The 21,618-nt window shown below is 46.5% G+C and overlaps 1 protein-coding gene across 1 annotated transcript in view; it reads right to left on the bottom strand.

The window, feature by feature from the left end:
* Positions 1-21,618, bottom strand: part of slc15a2 (solute carrier family 15 member 2) — a 109,589-nt gene that overhangs the window by 22,204 nt on the left and 65,767 nt on the right. Inside the window, exons 15-19 of the mRNA XM_078552780.1 lie at positions 17,582-17,663; positions 15,238-15,363; positions 8,076-8,240; positions 512-558; positions 310-420 (exon numbers count right to left, since the gene is read on the bottom strand). Coding sequence (XP_078408906.1) covers positions 310-420; positions 512-558; positions 8,076-8,240; positions 15,238-15,363; positions 17,582-17,663 — 531 coding nt within the window. The remainder of the gene's footprint in view (positions 1-309; positions 421-511; positions 559-8,075; positions 8,241-15,237; positions 15,364-17,581; positions 17,664-21,618) is intronic.

The raw sequence follows: 21,618 nt of genomic DNA, 5'->3' as shown, positions 1-21,618 counted from the left end.
GACCTGTGCCTTGTAGATGGTAAAAATCAGGGACGCGTAAGAGACCAGAACTGAAGCAATGCAGAGTTCCCAGAGGGTTATAGGGCTGGAGGAGGATTTATTCATTTCGGTTTTACAGCTCGCCATGGGTGGGGCTCGAACATTATCACTGGGTTGCTCGCTTGCTACCACAACCAAAACACTAACATAACCACAGTATTTATGGAGGAGGGCTCAGTGCTGTAATGATCTAATTTCAACATTCAATGGAGACATGGAAGCTCAGATACACATCATGACAAAGTATATCCCAGACAAACCTCCACTTACTGTCCTCTATCCATGATCGCGTACGGGGAGCTGCTCAAGTTCTTGTTGATTCTCCCAAAGTTCACGTCTCCGAGGGTAATGTTTATATCTTCAGTGAAGGCATTTATGATTCTGTAGATAGAAGTCAGGCCGTGAGCAGCAAACAGAAGAAACAATTTGCCAATGAGGAGGGAATTGAGGATTAAACAGGGCAATGTCCTACCTCACTGTGGCTTTTCCCTTCTGCGGTTTCAACGTTTCATCTTCCAGCTGAATGGAAAGATATCACAAATAGTGGGGAGTTTAGGAAGAAAGGAAGAAAGACTTGCATTTTTATGGCGCCGTTTGCGAGCCCAGCAACTCTTGAAGCACTTTTACATCCAGTGACATGCTTGTTGAAGTGTAGTGACTGTTGTGATGTAGGAAACATGACAGCAAATGTGCACACAGCATGATCCCACAAACAACTGTGTGACCATGACCAGGTAATCTGTCTGCGTGGCATTAGGTTAAGGGATAACTATTGGCTGGGACACCGGGGAGGATTCCCCTGCCCTTCTTTGGAATTTTAAAAAATTATTCATTCATGGGACGTGGGCTTCGCTGGCCGGGTCAGCATTTATTGCCCATCCCTAGTTGCCTTTGAGAAGGTGGTGGTGAGCTGCCTTCTTGAACCACTGCAGTTCATGTGGTGCAGATACACCCATAGTGCTGTTAAGGATGGAGTTCCAGGGTTTTGACCCAGCGACAGTGAAGGAACGTGATGTATTTCCAAGTCAGGATGGTGAGTGGCTTGGAGGGGAACTTCCAGGTGGTGGTGTTCCCATCTATCTGCTGCCCTTGTCCTTCTAGGTGGTAGTGGTCGTGGGTTTGGAAGTTGCGGCCTAAGTAGCCATGGTGAATTTCTGCAGTGCACCTTGTAGATGGTACACACTGCTGCTACTGTGCGTCGGTGGTGGAGGGAGTGAATGTTTGTGGATGTGATGCCAATCAAGCGGGCTGCTTTGTCCTGGACCATGTCCAGCTTTTTCAGTGTTGTAAGGTGCTGTCTCAGTGTTGTCAGTGTTGTCTCATCCAGGCAAGTGGGGCATATTCCATCACATTCCTGACTTGTGCCTTGTAGATGGTGGACAGGCTTTGGGGAGTCAGGAGGTGGGTTACTCGTCACAGGATTCCTAGCCTCTGACCTGCTCTTGTAGCCACAGTATTTATATGGCTAGTCCAGTTCAGTTTCTGGTCAATGGTAACCTCCAGGATGTTGATAGTGGGGGATTCAGTGATGGTAATGCCATTGAACATCGAGGGGCGATGGTTGGATTCTCTCTTGTTGGAGATGGTCATTGCCTGGCACTTGTGTGGCATGAATGTTACTTGCCACTTGTCAGCCCAAGCCTGGATATTGTCCAGGTCTTGCTGCATTTGGACATGGACTGCTTCAGTATCTGAGGAGCCGCGAATGGTGCTAAACATTGTGCAATCATCAGCGAACATCCCCACTTCTGACCTTATGATGGAAGGAAGGTAATTGATGAAGCAGCTGAAGATGGTTGGGCCTAGGACACTACCCTGAGGAACTCCTGCAGTGATGTCCTGGAGCTGAGATGACTGATCTCCAACAACCACAGCCATCTTCCTTTGTGGGTATGACTCCAACCAGCGGAGAGATTTCCCCCTGATTCCCATTGACTCCAGTTTTGCTAGGGCTCCTTGATGCCACACTCGGTCAAATGCTGCCTTGATGTCAAGGGCAGTCACTTTCACCTCACCTCGGGAGTTCAGATCTTTTGTCCATGTTTGAACCAAGGCTATAATGAGGTCAGGAGCTGAGTGGCCCTGGCGGAACACAAACTGGGCATCAGAGAGCAGGTTATTGCTAAGCAAGTGCCGCTTGATAGCACTGTTGATCACCCCTTCCATTACTTTACTGATGATGGAGAGTAGACTGATGGGGCGGTAATTGGCTGGGTTGAATTTGTCCTGCTTTTTGTGTACAGGACAAACCTGGGCAATTTTCCACATAGCCGGGTAGATGCCAGTGTTGTAACTGTACTGGAACAGCTTGGCTAGGGGTGTGGCAAGTTCTGGAGCACAAGTCTTCAGTACTATTGCCAGAATGTTGTCAGGAACCATAGCCTTTGCAGTATCCAGTGCCTTCAGCCATTCCTTGATATCACGTGGAGTGAATCGAATTGGCTGAAGACTGGCATCTGTGATGCTGGGGACCTCTGGAGGAGGCCGAGATGGATCATCCACTTGGCACTTCTGGCTGATGATTGCTGAGAATGCTTCAGCCTTATTTTTTTACTGCTGTTCTGGGCTCCTCCATCATTGAGGATGGGGATATTTGTGGAGTCACCACCTCCAGTGAATTGTTTAATTGTCCACCACCATTCACAACTGGATGTGGCAGGACTGCAGAGCTTAGATCTGATCCGTTGTTTGTGGGATTGCTTAGCCCTGTCTATCACTTGCTGCTTATGCTGTTTGGCACGCAAGTAGTCCTGTGTATAGCTTCACCAGGTTGACACCTCACTTTTAGGTATGCTTGGTGCTGCTCCTGGCATGTCCTTCTGCACTCTTCATTGAACCAGGATTAATCCCCTGGCTTGGGTTGATGGTAATGGTAGAGTGTGGGGGGCGGGGATATGCCGGGTAATGAGGTTACAGATTGTGTTCGAGTACAATTCTGCTGCTGCTGACCCACAGCGCCTCATGGGTGCCCAGTCTTGAGTTGCTAGATCTGTTTGAAATCTATCCCATTTAGCACGGTGGTAGTGCTACACCATACGATGGAGGGTATCCTCAATGTGAAGGTGGGACTTCGTCTCCACAAGGACTGTGCGGTGGTCACTCCTACCGATACTGTCATGTACAGATGCACTTGTGGCAGGTAGGTTGGTGAGGATGAGGCCAAGCGTGTTGTTCCCTCTTGTTGGTTCCCTCACCACCTGCCGTAGACCCAGTCTAGCAGCTATGTCATTTAGGTCTCAGCCAGCTTGGTCAGTAGTGGTGCTACCGAGCCACTCTTGGTGATGGACATCGCAGTCCCCCACCCAGAGTACATTCTGCGTCCTTGCCACCCTCAGTGCTTCCTCCAAGTGATGTTCAACATGGAGGAGCACTGATTCATCAGCTGAGGGAGGGCAGTACATGGTAATCAGCAGGAGGTTTCCTTGCCTGTGTTTGACCTGATGCCATGAGACTTCATGGGGTCCAGAGCTGATGTTGAGGACTCCCAGGGCAACTCCCTCCTGACTGTATGCCACTGTGCTACCACCTCTGCTGGGTCTGTCCTGCCGGTGGGACAGGACATACCCAGGGATGGTGATGGTGAAGCCTGGGACATTATCTGTAAGGTATGATTCTGTGAAGATGACCATGTCAGGCTGTTGCTTGACTAGTCTGTGAGACAGCTCTCCCAATTTTGGCACTAGCCCCCAGATGTTAGTTAGGAGGACAGGGTCAACAGGGCTGAGATTGCTGTTGTCGATGCTGGGTGGTCTGTCCGATTTAGTTCCTTCTTTGTGTCTTTGAAGTGGTTGGATGCAACTGAGTGGCTTGTTAGGCCATTTCAGAGTCAACATGTAGGCCAGACCAGGTAAGGACAACAGATTTCCTTCCCTAATGGGCATTTGTGAACCAGCTGGGTTTTTACAACAATCGACAATGGTTTCATGGTTATCATTGGACTTTTAATTGCAGGTTTTTATTGAATTCAAATTCCACCATCTGCCATGATGGGATTTAAGCCCAGGTCCCCGGGCACTAATCCAGCGACAATACCACTACGCCATTGCCTCCCTCAAAATAGTGCCGTGGGATGGTTTACAGCCACCTGAGAGGGCATATTCTGAGGTTTAATGTTCCCCTTTCGAAGGCCGGCACCTCTGACTCCCTCAGCACTGCACTGGAGAGTCAGCCTAGAGTGGGACTCGAACCTGCGGGCTGCTGACACAGAAAGGCTGTGACATTATTGATTCCTAACACCATTTGCCCTTCTGTAGATTCTTTTGGGGTGAATTGTGCTGTGTGACATTAGCATCCAAAATTCCTGTATTCCCTTCAGCCACTATTTCAGGGCAGTGGGGAGTAGTGGGGTCCCAGTGAACTTGGCGAATGCCACTTTAAAACCGAAGACAAAGGAAAGGCTTCCAAATGAATTAAATGTTGATAAGTCAATGTCGCACTCGGCCCATTTGAAACTTTCTTTGTTTGACGGGCCAAGGTTTATTGTGTGGAACACCAAAAAGACTGAGAAGATTGGAGATGAAGTAAAGCAAGAAGGCATAGTTAGGGTATGCATAGCATGAGGTTTAAAAGCTTGAAGATCACAGAAGCGAAGCAATACTGAGGCTGTTCCACAGTTTTGGAGCACTGGAGAGTAATAAGTTAGTGTAGGACACAGTGTAATGCTGCTCAACTTCAACAGGGTGATAATGATGGGACGAGGAAGGTAGCGAGGTGGAATCAAAGAGAATCCTGAGGAGAAAGTTGAGAGGAACACTGACGTGGTGTAAATATAATCAAGTTTGTTACAGATATTGGAGGCTAGGGGTGAATAAAAGGATTGACTATTGTACGATATACTATTATCTTCATTGAACACTGGTTAGATCTCAGCTGGGGCATTGTCTTTATTTCTGCACAACACAATTCAGGAAGAACATCAAGGCCTTAGAGAGGGTGAAGAGATTTACTGGATCAGTGCCAGAGATAAGGAGATAATTATGTGGAAAGGTTGGGGTTTTTCTCCTTAGAGCACAGGGGAGATTTCATGGAGGTGTTCAAAACCACGACAGAACAAGTAAGGGGAAGCGAGGGGTACAGGGCATGGATGAGACCACACCTACTGTACTGGGTACAGTTTTGGTCTCCTTACTTAAGGAAGGATATAAGAGCGTTAGCTGCAGTTCAGAGAAGGTTCATTTGACTGATTCCTGGGAGGAAGGGCTTGCCTTACGAGGAAAGGTTGTGCAGGTTTGGCCTATATTCATCAGAGTTTAGAAGAATGAGAGGTGGCCTTATGGAAACATATAAGGTCATGAGGGGACTTGAAGGGTAGAAGCTAAGAGGATGTGGAGGAACCTAGAACTAAGGGGCACAGTTTAAAATTAAGGGGCCTCCCATTTAAGAACAAGATGAAGAGGAATTTCTTCTCTCAGAGGGTCATTAGTCTTTGGAATTCTCAACCCCAGAGAGCATTGGAGGCTGGGTCATTGAACATATTCAAGGTTTGAGTTAGACAGGTTTTTGATTGACAAGGGAGTCAAAGATTATAGGTCGGGGTTGGGGGTGGGGGGGGGGGGGGGCGGGGGGGAAGGCAGGAAAGTGGAGTTGAGGTCACAATTCGATCAGGCATGATCTTGTTGAATGACAGAGCAGGGGCCTACTCCTGCTCCTAATTCTTATGATCTAATGAAACAGGTTTCATTGGCAGGGAAATCAATAATGGGAGGGTATAGATTTAAGCCAAAAAACCAGGAAGCAGATGAGGAGCATTTTTTTTTGCGCAATGAATTATTGTGATCTGGAATGCGCGGCCTGAGAGGGTGGTGGAACAGTAACTTTCAAAAGTGGATTGAAGGGGAAGAACTTTCCGGGCTAAAGGGGAGAAGGGACTATTTGAATAGCTCCCCGCAGTGATGGGGTGGGTAATTGCCTTAATCCCAGTGTGACCCTCAGTCGCAGAGACCAGAGGCCAGGCTTACCTTGCCAGGATTGGTTCAGAATGGAGGCGGGTGACAAAGAACATGGCACCGATGTCAGGCGTAACAATCTCTGTTCCCAACCCTGCCAGTATACGGGTGCAGAGTGGGAGACAGGCAGGAAGGTGACGTCGCCTGCATCGTTAATTGGGCGCATTTAGGTAATTAAGCAGTTCACTAAGAGCCCGCCTTCTAAGGTTTGGGAATTTTCGTGGGGACAGCAAGCTGTGTAAAGCTAAACAGCTCCAGCCTGTTGGGAGCAGATTGGCAGCGAGAAAAACATTTTATTTGATTGACAGAAAATCTATTACCCGCGGTGAAATTTTAATTACGTACAAACATACAAGTTCGGAGCAGGGGTAGACCATTCGGCCCCTCGAGCCTGCTCCGCCACTCAATAAGACCTGATCTGATTTTAATCTCAACCCCACACTCCGGCCCACCCACAGTAACCTTTCACCCCTAGCTTGTCAAGAATCTATCTAGCTCTGCCTTATAAATATCCAAAGACTCTGCTTCCACTGCCTTTTGAGGAAGAGATCCAAAGACTCATGACCCTCTAAGAATAATAATTTTTCCAAATCTCTGTCTTAAATGGGCAACGCCTTATGTTTAAACAGTGACTCCTAGTTCTAGATTCTCCCACAAGGGGAAACATCCTCTCCACATTCGCCTTGTCAAGACCCCTCACGATCTTATATGTTTCAAATAACATTAACATTTCTCTACCCTGCCCCGCGTTCCAGCTCTCCACCGTTCTACCTGGCCAATTTAAAGATGCAGAGGCTTGCATTTATTAAATAATGTACAAGCGGCAACCACAGCAATGGCTGCCAAGTTGGGCCCGCTCCCCTGGTGCCCCGCTTCCATTCTCCCCACCCTCCCTCACCCCGGCCACATTTGGTGGTCAAAGACATAGAACTTATTGAATGTCTTAAAGGAGGTAGAGAGGCAGAGATGTTTAGTGAGGGAATTCCAGAGCTCAGAGCCCAGTCAGCTGAAGGCACGGTCTCCAATGGGTGGAGTGATGGACATCGGAGTGGGGGCCGCTGTGTAAGGAAGCAGAATTGGAGCAGCACAGAGATCTCGGAGGGCTGCAGGGCTGGGGGAGGTCACAGAGATGGGGAGAGGGTGAGGCCGGGGTGGATTTTGTTAGCAAGGATTTGAATATTAAAATCGTTGCATAGCTGGATGGGGTGCTAATGATGTTGGGGAGCAAAGGGGTTGATGAGCGATTGGGATTTGGTGCAAGTTAGGATACGGGCAGCAGAGATTGGATGAGCTGAAGGTTATGGGGGGTGGAAGCTGGACATCTGATCTTCTTAATAAACAGAAGAGTGACGACAAAATAAGTCGTCAACAACAAGGGAAACTTGTTCCGTTAAATACAAACAATACAGTGAACCCAGATGTCCGAGATCAGATACCGTCCAATGTAGGTGCATAAGGAAATACAGAGGGGAGATGAAGCAGGGGTTGTGAGGTGGGTTGCCTCACATCCTTTAAAAAGTGCCTGGATGAGCACTTGGCACGCCATAACATTCAAGGTTATGGGCCAAGTGCTAGTAAATGGGGTTAGGTAGGTAGGTCGGGTGTTTCTCACGTGTCGGTGCAGACTCGATGGGCCGAAGGGCCTCTTCTGCACTGTGTGATTCTGTGCAAGTTTACTTTGAGTCTATCTATCCTCAACAGATGTGCAATTTGCTGCATCATTAAATCATGCTTCACCCAATTTCATCATTATCCATTAACACCATGCCTCAACCAAAATCGGGAGCTTCCTCTGCTTTTCGTCGGGGGCGGGGTTGCGAGCTGGAAACAAACCTGCCCCGAATCCTGCCTCCTGAACCCCCCCCCGAATCTCACTTCCAGGGTCCTGCCTCCAGGACCCTGCTCGCTCAGGCAAAAGCCAGACCCCAGAAAATGGTCACTGAGGTGAAGCCGGTTGGAAAAGAGAGAAAGTGTGAAATCAGACACCCAATAATTGAGGTGGTAAGGTGCAGTTTCTACAGCATTCACCCTGGGGTTAATCTAACTCGCTTATCTAAGTGTTAGAAGGCCTTGGTAATGATTTTTACTGACCAGCTTGCAAAGCAGTGTTTTGCCCTCTTTGTACAGCAAAATGCTATACGCTTGCCTCTCACTGATGTTTTGCAGACACTCCGTGTTCACATTTTCATACTTAAGATCAAAACTGAATATTTGACTTGTAGAACTGAGCTGTAACTTCATGTAATTGTCTGGATCCTATGAGAGAAAAGAGAAAATTTGGTTTACTTTTCCTTGGAAGTGCCATGTTATAACAACAACTTGTATTCATATAGTGCCCTTAACATCGTAAAGCATCCCAAAGTAATTCACAGGAGCGTAATCAAACAAGATATTTGACACCGAGGTAAAGAAAGAGACATTTGGTGGTCGGAGATGTAGACTTATTGAATGCCTTAAAGGAGGTAGAGATGCGAAGAGGTTTAGTGAGGGAATTCCAGAGAAGGCATGGCCACCAATGGTAGAGTGATGGAAATCGGGGAGGGGGGGGTGGGGTGGGGGCTGTGTAAGGAGTCTGAATTGGAACAGCACAGAGATCTCAGAGGGCTGCAGGGTTGGGGGAGGTCACAGAGATAGGAAGGGGGTGAGGCCGGGATGGATTTTGTAAACAAGGATGTGAATATTAAAATCGTGGCATAGCTGGACGGGGTGCTAATGTATGTCGGGGAGCAGAGGGGTTGATGAGCGAATGGGATTTGATATGGATATGGGCAGGAGAGATTAGATGAACTGAAGGTGGAAGGTGGATGTCTGGTCATCTTAATAAACAGAAGAGTGGTGCCAAAATAAGTCGTCAACAACAAGGGAAACATTTTCCGTTAGATACGATAAGACAGTAAACCAAGATGTCCGAGACTAGATACAGTCCAAGGTAAGAACATAAGGAAATACAGAGGGGAGAAAAAGCAGTCCTCTATAAATGTGCAGTTTGCTTCATCATTAAACCGTGCTTCACCCAATTGATCAATCAACCCTAGGTAGTCCCTTCAAGGTAAATCCTTGAAGATTTTATTCCAAGTTCAACAATTTAGGATGTATAGGATCAAAGTCCTTCCAGCTCCCAAGTAGCTCTTAAACCTCCAATGGGGAACTGGTGCCTTATGACAAAGCTTCAAAATTTGATGTGCCCAGTTTGATCCTTTGTGGGGGTAGTTGATGGTGGCCAGTAAAGATGTTAGAGGTGCTATGATTAACTTTAGCACCTGTGGGTTATGGAGGTGAGAATTGTTTAAGGAACTTGTTTCCAATTTCTATCGAGTGGTTACTGTTGGAAAGTGTTTGTGTCTATCTGCCATTGTCTATGATGCTCTCCATGTGTTGAGTAGCGTTGCAGCGACTCACTGTCATCTTAATAAACTGAAGAGTGATGACAAAATAAGTCATCAACAACAAGGGAAACATGTTCTGTTAGATACGATAAGACAGTAAACCAAGATGTCCGAGACTAGATACAGTCCAAGGTAAGAACATAAGAAAGTACAGAGGGAAAACAAAGCAATCTCAATAAACATGCAATTTATTAACATGGATTAGGCATTGAAGAGCTCCTGGCATCCAGGATCTACCTGGATGTAGGACAGGCTCAATGGACTGGATGGCCTACACGTGTTCCTACCTTCCTATGAAACCGTATCTGAAAATATATCACATTACACAACCTTTGACCATCCCAAAGAACTCTACAGCCAATAAAATACTTTTGAAGTATAGTCACTGCTGTAATGTAGGAAACTTGGCAACCAATTTGTGCACAGCAAGCTCCCACAAGCAGCAATGTGATAACGACCAGATTTTAAAAAAAATTATGTTGGTTGTGGAATAAATATTGGCCAGGATACCAGGGAAAACCCCTCTGCTTTTCTTCAAAATAGTATCATGGCGTCTTATATGTCCACCTGAGGGGGCAGACAGGGCATTATGGTTGAGATCTAGTTTGAGATCTTATCTGAAAGACAACAGTGCAGCACTCACACAGTGTTGCACCGGGCGTGTCAACCTGGATTTTGTGCTCCATTGTCTGGATTGACCATAAGACCATAAGACATAGGAGCAGAAATTAGGCCATTCGGCCCATCGAGTCTGCTCCGCCATTCAATCAGGGCTGATAAGTTTCTCAACCCCATTGTCCCGCCTTCTCCCCGTAACCTTTGATCCCCTTACCAATCAAGGACCTATCTATCTCGGTCTTAAATACACTAATGACCTGGCCTCCACAGCCTTCTGTGGCAATGAATTCCATAGATTCACTGCTCCCTGGCTAAAGAAGTTTCTCCTCATCTCTGTTCTAAAAGGTCTTCCCTTTACTCTGAGGCTGTGCCCTCGGGTCCTAGTCTCTCCTACTAATGGAAACATCTTCCCCACGTTCACTCTATCCAGGCCTTTCAGTATTCTGTAAGTTTCCATCAGATCCCCCCTCATCCTTCTAACTCCATCGAGTATAGACCCAGAGTCCTCAAACGTTCCTCATATGTTAAGCCTTTCATTCCTGGGATCATTCTCGTGAACCTCCTCTGGACCCTCTCCAGGGCCAGCACATCCTTCCTGAGATACGGGGCCCAAAATTGCTCACAATATTCTAAATGTGGTCTGACCAGAGCCTTATAAAGCCTCAGCAGCACATCCCTGCTTTTATATTCTAGTCCTCTCGAAATAAATGCCAACATTGCATTTGCCTTCCTAACTACCGACTCAACCTGCAAGTTAACCTTGAGAGAATTCTGGATTAGGACTCCCAAGTCCCTTTGCACTCCAGATTTCTGAATTCTCTCCCCATTTAGAAAATAGTCTATGCCACTATTCTTCCTACCAAAGTGCATGACCTCACACTTCCCCATGTTGTATTCCATCTGCCACTTCTTTGCCCATTCTCCTAACCTGTCCACATCCTTCTGCAGCCTCTCCGCCTCCTCAATACTACCTGTCCCTCCACCTATGTTTGTATCATCTGCAAACTTAACCAGGATGCCCTCAGTTCCTTCATCTAGATCATTAATATATAAAGTGAAAAGTTGTGGTCCCAACACTGACCCCTGCGGAACTCCACTAGTCACCGGCCGCCATCCTGAGAAGGACCCCCTTATTCATACTCTCTGTCTCCTGCCAGACAGCCAATCTTCTATCCATGCTAGTACCTTGCCTCTAACACCATGGGCTCTTATCTTACTGAGCAGCCTCCTGTGCGGCACCTTGTCAAAGGCCTTCTGGAAGTCCAAGTAGATAACATCCATTGGCTCTCCTTTGTCTAACCTACTCATTACCTCCTCAAAGAGTTCTAACAGATTTGTCAGGCATGTCCTCCCCTTGATGAAACCATGCTGACTTTGCCCGATTTTACCATGCACTTGCAAGTTTTCTGAAATCTCATCCTTAATAATGGACTCTAAAATCTTACCAACGACCGAGGTCAGGCTAATTGGCCTCTAATTTCCAGTCTTTTGCCTCACTCCCTTCTTAAACAGGGGTGTTACATTAGCGATTTTCCAGTCCTCTGGGACCCTCCCTGACTCCAGTGATTCCTGAAAGATCACCACTAACGCCTCCACTATCTCTTCAGCTATCTCCTTCAGAATTCTGGGGTTTAATCCATCTGGTCCAGGTGATTTATCCACCTTCAGACCTTTCAGTTTTCCTAGCACCTTCTCCTTGGTAATGGCCACCATACTCACCTCTGCCTCCCGACTCTCTTGAACTTTGGGGATGTCACTCGTGTCTTCCACCGTGAAGACTGACGCAAAGTACCTATTCAGTTCCTCCGCCATTTCTTTGTTCCCCACTACTACTTCTCCAGCGTCATTTTCCAGTGGCCCAATGTCCACTTTTGCCTCTCTCTTACCCTTTATATATCTAAAAAAACTCTTGCAATCTTCTTTTATATTACTGGCTAGTTTACCCTCATATTTAATCTTCTCCCTCCTTATTTCTTTTTTAGTTGTCCTCTGTTGGTCTTTGTAGGCTTCCCAATCCCCTGGTTTTCCACTGCTCTTCGCCGCATTGTATGCTTTCTCTTTAGCTTTTATGCTGTCCCTGACTTCCCTTGTCAGCCATGGTTGCCTCGTCCTCCCTTTAGTATGCTTCTTCTTCCTAGGGATGAATTTTTGCTGTGTCTCCCAAATTACTACCAGAAACTCCTGCCATTGCTGTTCTACTGTCTTTCCTGCTAGGCTCACCTCCCAGTCAATTCTGGCCAGCTCCTCCCTCATGCCTCTGTAGTTGCCTTTATTCAACTGTAATACCGTTGCATCTGATTCCAGCTTTTTCCTCTCAAATTGCAGGGTAAATTCTATCATATTATGGTCACTTCCTCCTAAGGGTTCCTTCACCTTAAGCTCCCTTATCAAATCTGCCTCATTACACATCACTAAATCTAGAATTGCCTGTTCCCTAGTGGGCTCCACCACAAGCTGCTCCAAAAAGCCATCTCGTAGACATTCCACAAATTCCTTTTCTTGGGATCCACTACCAACCTGATTTTCCCAGTCTACCTGCATATTGAAATCCCCCATGATCACTGTAACCTTGCCTTTCTTACACACCTTTTCTATCTCCTGGTGTATCTTGTGCCCCACATCCTGACTACTATTCGGAGGCCTGTACATAACTCCCATTATGGTTTTTTTTACCTTTGCGGTTCCTCAACTCTACCCACACAGATTCTACATCATCTGACCCTACATCATTTCTTGCTATCGATTTAATTTCATTTCTTACTATCAAAGCAACCCCACCCCCTCTGCCAACCTGCCTATCTTTTCTTTTCGATAGGATGTATATCCTTGGATATTTAACTCCCAGTCCTGATCCCCTTGCAGCCATGTCTCTGTGATGCCCACCACATCATACCTGCCAATTTCAATCTGCGCCACAAGCTCATTTACCTTATTTCATATACTGCGTGCATTCAGATACAACACCTTCAGTCCTGTATTTCCCGTCCCCTTTCTCATTGTCGTCCCTTGATCTGATGTGCTTGAAGTTAGATTCCTAGCCCTTTCCAAACACTCTGTCCTATTACCCTTCCCTCCCCCCCCCACTTTCTAGTTTAAAGTCCTGTTGACCACCCTATTTACCCTTTTCACTAGAACATTGGTCCAAGATCGGTTCAGGTGGAGACCGTCCCAATGGTACAGATCCCTCCTGTTCCAATACTGATGCCAGTGCCCCACGAAATGGAACCCCTCTTTCCCGCACCACTCCTTTAGCCACGTGTTTACTTCCCTTATTCTCGCGTCCCTATGCCAATTTGCATGTGGCTCGGGTAGTACCCGGAGATTATAACCCTTGAGGACCTGTTCTTTAATTTAGTTCCTAGTTCATGATAATCCCCAAACATGTCCTCTTTCCTAGTCTTACCTATGTTATTTGTCCCGACGTGGACCACAACAACTGGATCCGCCCCCTCCCTTTCCAATATCCTTTCAAGCCGGGTCAGAGATGTCCCTCACCCTGGCACCGGGCAGGCAATATACCATGCGGGACTCTCGATCCTGCTTACAAAGGAAGCTATCAATTCCCCTAATTATAGATTGAGACTCAAACGCACGATGTTCTGTCTCAAGAAGTGAAAGCTGAGCCATGGTTGACCCTTGTTATGATCCCAGTTGAGGTTACCCCTGGACAAGCCTGATCCCAGGATGGAACCCAACTTGATAGATCCTAACTTTTATTTGTCTGTTTAGATACATGGAGACTGGCTACTGAACAGAGTCGCAGGAGTCAGCTAATGAGCTTTTAACAAAAGCATGAAACATTTATTAAACAAGAAAAGATGAATTAGATTACAATACTTCTTCACCCAAAACAATACCTTTACAGGTATATACAGATTTGTAATGATAACACAAGTTACAAAAGCTATCTTACTCTAATGTTCACAGTAAGGACACAGTCCATGTAAACCAATTGGCAACCTGTTGTCAGACACGCCACACTCTGAAACCAAGTGACAGATGCCACCTCAATCAGACGCTATGGATCTCTCCTCAACTCCCTCCCCAGACGCTTGTCACACCGTGAACCAACTGGTCTTACTGAACTCTGCCTTTCACATGAGGATTTCCAATCTCCACTCTCCAAGGACTTGCTTTGGAATCTTCTCCCAAATTGACACTTTCTCTCAGATGCCTTCTGCAAGGGTTCACCTCCAGGGTTTTGAGCTCTCCTTCTGATGTTTCTCTTCCCTGCATCACATGCATTTAAGCTGTCTTCCATGCACTGACTCAGCCATCAACAATATACCACTGATTCACATGCCCATAGCAACGAGTTACAGACTGTCAGCCATCTCTTTGGACCTTTTTGCCTCTTGCAAGCTGTTCTTGCTTTAAATCAGCTTTCTGCAACTTTTGTGTCTTTAAATATGAAGCTTGGAGCCATTCTCTCTGCCCCTCACTCTTAACTTCACTTAACGACCTTTTCCAGGTTCCTGTCCTTCCTTTGACTAGAAGGTCTGCTTGGGACTTTCTCCTGTTCCACCCTACTGGGTTTTGGGGTATTTTCTTTAGCTTGGGACTTGCTATCTGTCTTTTTTACTCCAGTCTCTCTCTGGAAGCTCCTGTCAACCAATTTTAGCTTGGGACTAGCTATCTGTCCCTTCTAGGTGCCTTATGTTTGGCACCTTTCTTCAAACTGAACTCAAAACTGCTGTTTCATTAGTTTTTCTGCATGTGGTTGTGGGAGGGACCTGCCTCTCTGGGCCCCTGTTGCTAGGCAACAGCCCAGTTTCTTTACTCTTGTTTGTTTAACTTAGCTGCCACAGTCGTAAAACTCTCATTAGAAATGCAGGCACCTTTTAAAGCAAAACTAAAACTCAATTTAACCTCTCCTAACACACAGATACAGAAATACAAATCAAATATAAACATTAAAGCTGAAACTCATTCCTAACACCCACAAATACAAATATAACATCCTTAAACTGTCTCTATCTCCTAACACCCTCCCAGCATAAACCAGGACTTGGAGGCAGGAAGGTGCAAGCTTTTTAGAAACAGGGGCTGTTTCTAACCCCTCCCACCGGTGGGATTTTCCGGTCCCGCCAAAGTGAATGGGAGTTTGAATGACCCGCCGCGTCCGCTGCGGAGGGACCTGTCGCGTCGGGGGGGCAGAAAACCCCGGCCTGGATATCGGTTTCCTCTTTTCATCAAGAGTTTTGTAGGAAGCTGGGAGAATGGGAGTGTATGGTAGTGTCAACATTTACCTGAAAGGGGGCCATGGTGATTGGAAAGTCATCTTGTCCTTGGAGAGTGACGTTTACGTTTTTATCTGCTAGGTTCAGGAACTGAATGTAACTTTCATTAGCTACAGGCTCAGGCATCACTGTTCTCTGAAGAGTAAAAGGATATCAGCAGGGTGTAAAACATTCAATACAGCAAAATATATCCAGTTCCTCTGGCCTGATGGACTTTCAAATCTGACTGGTTTAATTTTGTAACACAATCTAAAATATGAGTATAGTGGTGTGATATAGTGAAGCTTGGACTGACGGTCCAGTTGAACCTGTGTTCAACTCCCACCATGACGCTTAGGAATTTGAACCCAATTACAAAATCTAGATTCTCGGACTATCATTAATAATCCAGCCGGTTCTTTTTTTTTATATATTTGTTCAACAGATGCAGATATCGGTGGCTAGGCCAGCATTTATTGCCCATCCCTCTGGAATCACATGTAGGCCAGACCAGATAAGGATGGCAGATTTCCTTTCCTAAAGGGAATTAAGTGAACCAGATAGGTTTTTATGACGATCGTTTTGTGTCTTTATCAGACTTTTAATGCCAGATTTTTATTGAATTCCAATTTCACCATCTGCCACGGCAGGATTCGACCCTGGGTCCACTGGAATACTAGCCCAGTGACATTATCACTATGCCACCACCTCCCCATATTCACTCATCACCTTCAGGGAAGGGTACCTGGTCTGGCCTAAATATGTGACTCATGTCCCATCCAATGTGGTTGGCCTGGTAAGTCTTATTAAAGCATTACTCAGAGGAACTATGGACGGCCACCTGCTGGCTTTGCCAGTGAGGTCCGCTTCCCAAGAATTAATGACAATTAAAAGAAAACCTTAATGTTTGTTTTGTGCCATGTACTGCTCGGGGTTGTCACCTGAGGCCAGAGTAATGCTTGGCTGAAAACAAAATTATAAAAGTGTCATTTTACGATTGCCTGTCCACCGCTACATCCCTCTCTCCTCATAACACATCTTGCCAATTGGGAAAGCTTTGAGAATTTAGGACCGGGGGTCATAGTCTCAGGATAAGGGGTTGGCCATTTAGCATTGAGATGAGGAGAAATTTCTTCACTCAAACGGTTGTGAGTCTTTGGAATTCTCTACTCCAGTCATCGAGCATATTCACGACTGAGATCAATAGATTTTTTAGGACATTAACGGAATCTAGGAAGAGGGTAATAGGCCGGGAGAATGGCAGAGGAAGCAATGACCAAAGGGCTTGGTCAAAGGGATAGGTTTTAAGGAGCATCTCAAAAGGAGGAGAGCAAGGTAGAGAGCAGAGAAATTTAGGGAGGAAATTCTAGAGCTTCGGGCCCAGGTAACTGAAGGCATGGCCACCAATGGTGGAGCAATTAAAATCGGGGACGTACAGGCGGCCAGTATTAGACGAGCGCAGATATCTTGAAGGTTTGTAGGGTTGGAGGAAATTATGGGGATAGGAAGAAGCGAGGTCATGGAGGGAGTTGAAGACAAGGATGAGAATCTTAAGATCAAGATATGGCTTGACCAGGAGCCATTGTGGAACAGAGAGCGCAGAGGGTGACAGGGGAACGGGACTTGGTGCAGCAGAGTTTTGGATGACCTCAAGTTTACTGAGGGTGGAATGTTGGTGACCAGCCAGAAGCACATTGTAATAGTCAAGCCTGGAAGGAACAGGGGTACGAATGAGGGTTTCAGCAGCAGATGAGCTGATAGAGTGGTGAAGTTGGGCAATGCTAAAAAAAAAAGGCAGTATCAATGATGGCGGAAATATGTGGCTGTAAGCTCATAGTGGGGTCAAATATGACACCATTGTTACAAACTGACTGCTTTAGTCCCAGGCTGTTGCCAGGTAATGAGGGCCAATTAGTTTTCATGATCGACAAATTAGATTCAGACTTTAGAACCATTCAGCCCAGAAGAAGAGCATTCAGCCCATCATGCCTGAATGAGGTATCCAATCAGTCCCTGTTCCCTGGCTCTTTCTCCATAGCTCTGTAGAGCTTTTCTTTTCAAGATTCATCCAATTCTCTTGGGACAGTTACTATTGAATCTGCTCCTACCGTCTTTCCTGGCAGCGCATTGCAGATTATAACGACTCGCTGCATAACAAAAAGCCTCATCTCCCTACCGATTCTCTTCAATTTGGGTTCTCTGGCTCGCGACCCTCCTGCCTCCCTCTGCCGCTATTCTTCCCCCCCGCCCCCCCACCGCCCAGTTTTACCAGCTCGAGGTGCGGCTTACAGAATGAGCCCCTAGTCGCACGTTTCCCGATAAGGTTCTCTGATCACCCGCACAGAGTGGGCACCGCTCTATCCGTCGCTTGTACCTGGACTTCGACCTCCACAATGGCCGCCGCTACAAACGCTGTTGCCGCAAGGACCATTCCGACTGTCATCCGTCTGAGGGGCCTGGGGAGCAGTGAAGAAGCAAAAGAGGGTTTGCGGCTCAAAGGGGCTTAACATAAGAAATAGGAACAGGGGTAGACTACACGGGCCACCGAGCCTGCCCCGCCATTCAATATGATCACAGCCGACCTTCTACCTCATCTCCACTTTCCCACCCGCTCCCCCACGCCCTTTGATTCCTTGAGAGTCCAAAGATCTGCTCACCGCGGCTGAAAAAATATATTCAACGGTGGAGCATCCACAACCCTCTAGGGCAGAGAATTCCAAAGATTCATACCCTCCCCCTTTGAGTCAAGAAATTTCTCCTCATCCCCGGTCCTAAACGATCAGTCCCTTATCCTGAGACTGTGCGCCCCCCCTGTTTAGAATTCCCAGCCTCTTGTCGGGGGGCGGGGTGAGCTCAACAGTCGGCTGTGGAATCGGCTATACCTCCGCATCGCCTCTTTTCAAGGAGGCCTGCTTGCATCAGGCACTTAACAGGCCAGCTGCGGGCCTTTCCCTGCGATCAAGGACCCCGGGGGGGCAGAAATCCTGCCTGCCAATGGCTGCCAGCCAATCAGAGGCCGGCAGCTCATCTGTACTGAGCAATGCCGCTGTGGGTGGGGTGGGGGGGGGCCACAATTGGCAGTGGGGCCATCCACAGGCCTTTCCGTCACGGACTTAATCGGGGTGAAGGTGGGTAAGTGGCCGGGTCCCTACCCGCCACCCTCCTACCTGATTAAATGCCCCCCCCCCCCCCCAACCCTGCCATTGAACTTGCCAAGGGGAGTGCAGAGGATTCTGCCCTCGGTGTCCACCCTGTTAAGCTCCTTCCGACTCTTGCATAACTTAACGGCATCGTAAAGCCCAGCAGTTTCTCTCGATATAGGAGTGAGCAACTTCTCATGGACCGGTTGGAGCAAGGTGATGGGGGGAGTCTTGTGGCATCTTGGGGCTCAGCCGGTAACCAGTCACACTTTGAACTGCTAAGCATGGAAAATTGAGAAAGAAATATGGATCTTGCATTTATTTGGCTCCTTTCACCACCTCAGGTTCTCCCCAGAGCCCTTGACAGCCAATGGAGTTGAAGGTTGAGAGTTACAAATTTGAGGTGTTGGTGAACTGGGAGCGAGTGGAGTTCGACAAGCACGGGGGTCAGAGATGAAGGAGACTCAGTGTGGGTTAGGAGATCGGCAGCAGAGCGTTGAATAAGTTCAAGTCTACAGAATGTGGAAGATCCACCAAGAAGAGAAGATAGATTGCACGACTGGAAGAAAGTAATCTAATTGAGGATTTCAGATGGTTCACATATAGAATAATGGATATTCGGGAGTGAGTTACAGGCTGGAATCTAATTGAGGAATTCAGATCGTTCATACATAGAATAATAAGAACCCGGGAGTGAGTTACAGGCTGCAATGTAGCTGTGGGATTTATGACCAACCCCTGAAGGCATGAATTATATTGCAGCATTGAAGTTACTCTGCTGCCTATTATTTACTATATATAACAGCACACAAGGTTTTCACTGGGATGCTGTTCAGCTTTGGTATTGTTTGTTCACATTCTTGCAGTGTGACACAATTTACCGGAAAAGATTACAATTGGGACTCCCAAACTACAGGTCTATGGGGAAGCAATATACAGTTTGCGAGTAGGAAACCTACTGTCCCATCCAATTTCAGGTGGGACCGTTGATTAACTGCATTTCGTCAGAATATACAAAACAAAAGCAGGAGCAGGCTACATGGCCCTTTGAGCCTTTACTTGACTTTTGAGTATCCTCTCAATGTTCAATAGAAAATAAATAAATCACCAACATGTCTTGTTAAAAAGACTTACAGTTTTGGTGCCTGTTCCTAGTACAGGGAGTAACTGAGAATAATAAAATGTTCCTTTAATATATCCATAGAGTTTCTGCGGAATTTATTTTTTGAACTCACTAATGTAAGGGGACCATGCAACACATTAATGTCAGATAGCCATTTGAGTGTTTGGCGAGAGACGTGTATTGCAACCCAAACTCAATCAGTTGTCCCAAGGTGGAAGGAAGAGGCCATTCGGCCCACCTCCCAGTATGCTCCTTATTTATCCCCTTACATGGCTCAGGGCCAAATTTTGCTCGATAGTTATCCCGTGAGGCGCCCTGAGATGTTTCACTACATTAATGACACTATATCGACGCAAGTTGTTGTTGAAGCGTGATGTTGGTTATGCTTCAAAAGTACTCCACTGACAATGAGATAAAGCACTCTGGGATGTCCAGAGGTTGAGAAAGGCGCTATATAAATACACATCTTTATCTTGAATATTGCTGAAAAGAGAGACATGTTGCCAAAGCTTTTTAATCTTGTACTCATCAGGACAAATGCAAGAATAGCAAATTTCAAATGCTCATAACAATATATACTACAGGAGAAAAGGGTGCTGATTGGATGGCAAGTTGACTTTGATTGGCCGAGGTGTTGCCATGGAGAAAGCAATGGGGAACTATAGGCTCCCGGATGTTTCAAAAAAGATGCAAGGCTTGAACCTATTTCTTTTGTTTGCAGAGAACTGGTCCCTGTGTAAGAATGCATGTTACTTTTAGCAAGCCTAAATGAGCCAAGCTACAAACTCAACTGATTATCTTAAATTGGTTGTGAGTGTAGTTATTAGCACACTCAATATTGTTCAGTAAGTGTGGCCCAATCGCGGAATCACATCTAACAGTAGATGTTTTGTTTTAGGTTTTGCAAGCTTGGGCTCACTAAGTCATTATGAAAATTCATCACTTTCTGGCAAAATCATCACACTGCAACGAGGAATGAGAACCTAGACCCAGGGATGCTCAAGACCAATTGTAATTCCTGCAGCTGCTGCCCAGGTGAGATCAGCTAACTCAACAGTGACCATGGATGGAAACTGGATCTTCTTCACCAGCGCTATGCAGTTTAAAGAAAACATCCTTAGGAATGTAGGAACAGGAGTATTCCATTCAGAACCCATGAACTTGTTCTGCCTGTTCAATTAGATCATGGTTGATTTAAAGTTCAATTCTATCTACCCACCTCAGTTCTATAACTCTTGATACCCTGACCAAAATCCATCAATCTCAGTTTTGAAATTTTCAATTGACTCCCAGCATCCATGGCTCTTTGGGGTAGTGAGTTCCAGGATATTTTGGATGTGGGCACCGCTGGCAGGGCCAGCATTTGCTGTCCATCCCAAATTGTCCTTCAGAAGGTGGTGCTGAGCCATTTTCTTGAACTGTTGCAGTCCAGGTAGCGTTGGTACACCCACAGTGCTGTGAGGGTGCCAGCTCTAGGTTTTTGACCTGGTGACGATGAAGGAAAGTTGATATAGTTCCAAGTCAGGATGGTGTGTGGTTTCAAAGGAAGTTGGAGCTGGTTGTGTTCCCATGCACCTGCTGCCCTTGTTCACCTAGGTGGTGGGTTTAGGAGGTGGCACCTTTGTGGGCTGTTCTGCTTAATTCAGTCTCAGAATTACATGGCTTACTCCAGCAATTTACAGATGCATGCTAACACAATGTTATGCCACAGCTGGAGTACTGCGTCCAGTTCTGGTCACTGCATTACAGGAAGGGTATGGTTGCGCTGGAGAGGGTACAGATGAGGTTCATAAAGCTGATGACAGGAATGTGAAACTTTAACTATGAGGAAAGTTTGGGCGCTCTGGGGCTATTTGCTTTGGAACCGAGGAGGCTGATGGGAGATTTAATCGTGGGTTATAAAGTTATGATGGGGTGCATATAGAGTGGATAGGAAGGACCTACTTCCCTTTGCAGAGAAGTCAATAACCAGGGGCCTATATTTAAAGTAACTGGCAAGAGGATTGGACGGAGCTGAGGAGAAAATCTTTCCCCAGGGGGGTGGTGGGGGTCTGGAACTCGCAGACTGAAAATCTGGGAGAGGCAGAAACCCCCAAGACGCTTAAAAAACATTTGGATATATACTTGAGGTGCTGTAACACACAGGGC

This window comes from Cetorhinus maximus, chromosome 11 (genome assembly GCF_964194155.1).
Source record: "Cetorhinus maximus chromosome 11, sCetMax3.hap1.1, whole genome shotgun sequence".
Lineage (NCBI taxonomy): Eukaryota > Metazoa > Chordata > Chondrichthyes > Lamniformes > Cetorhinidae > Cetorhinus > Cetorhinus maximus.
This window is presented reverse-complemented; position numbering and strand designations above follow the sequence as displayed.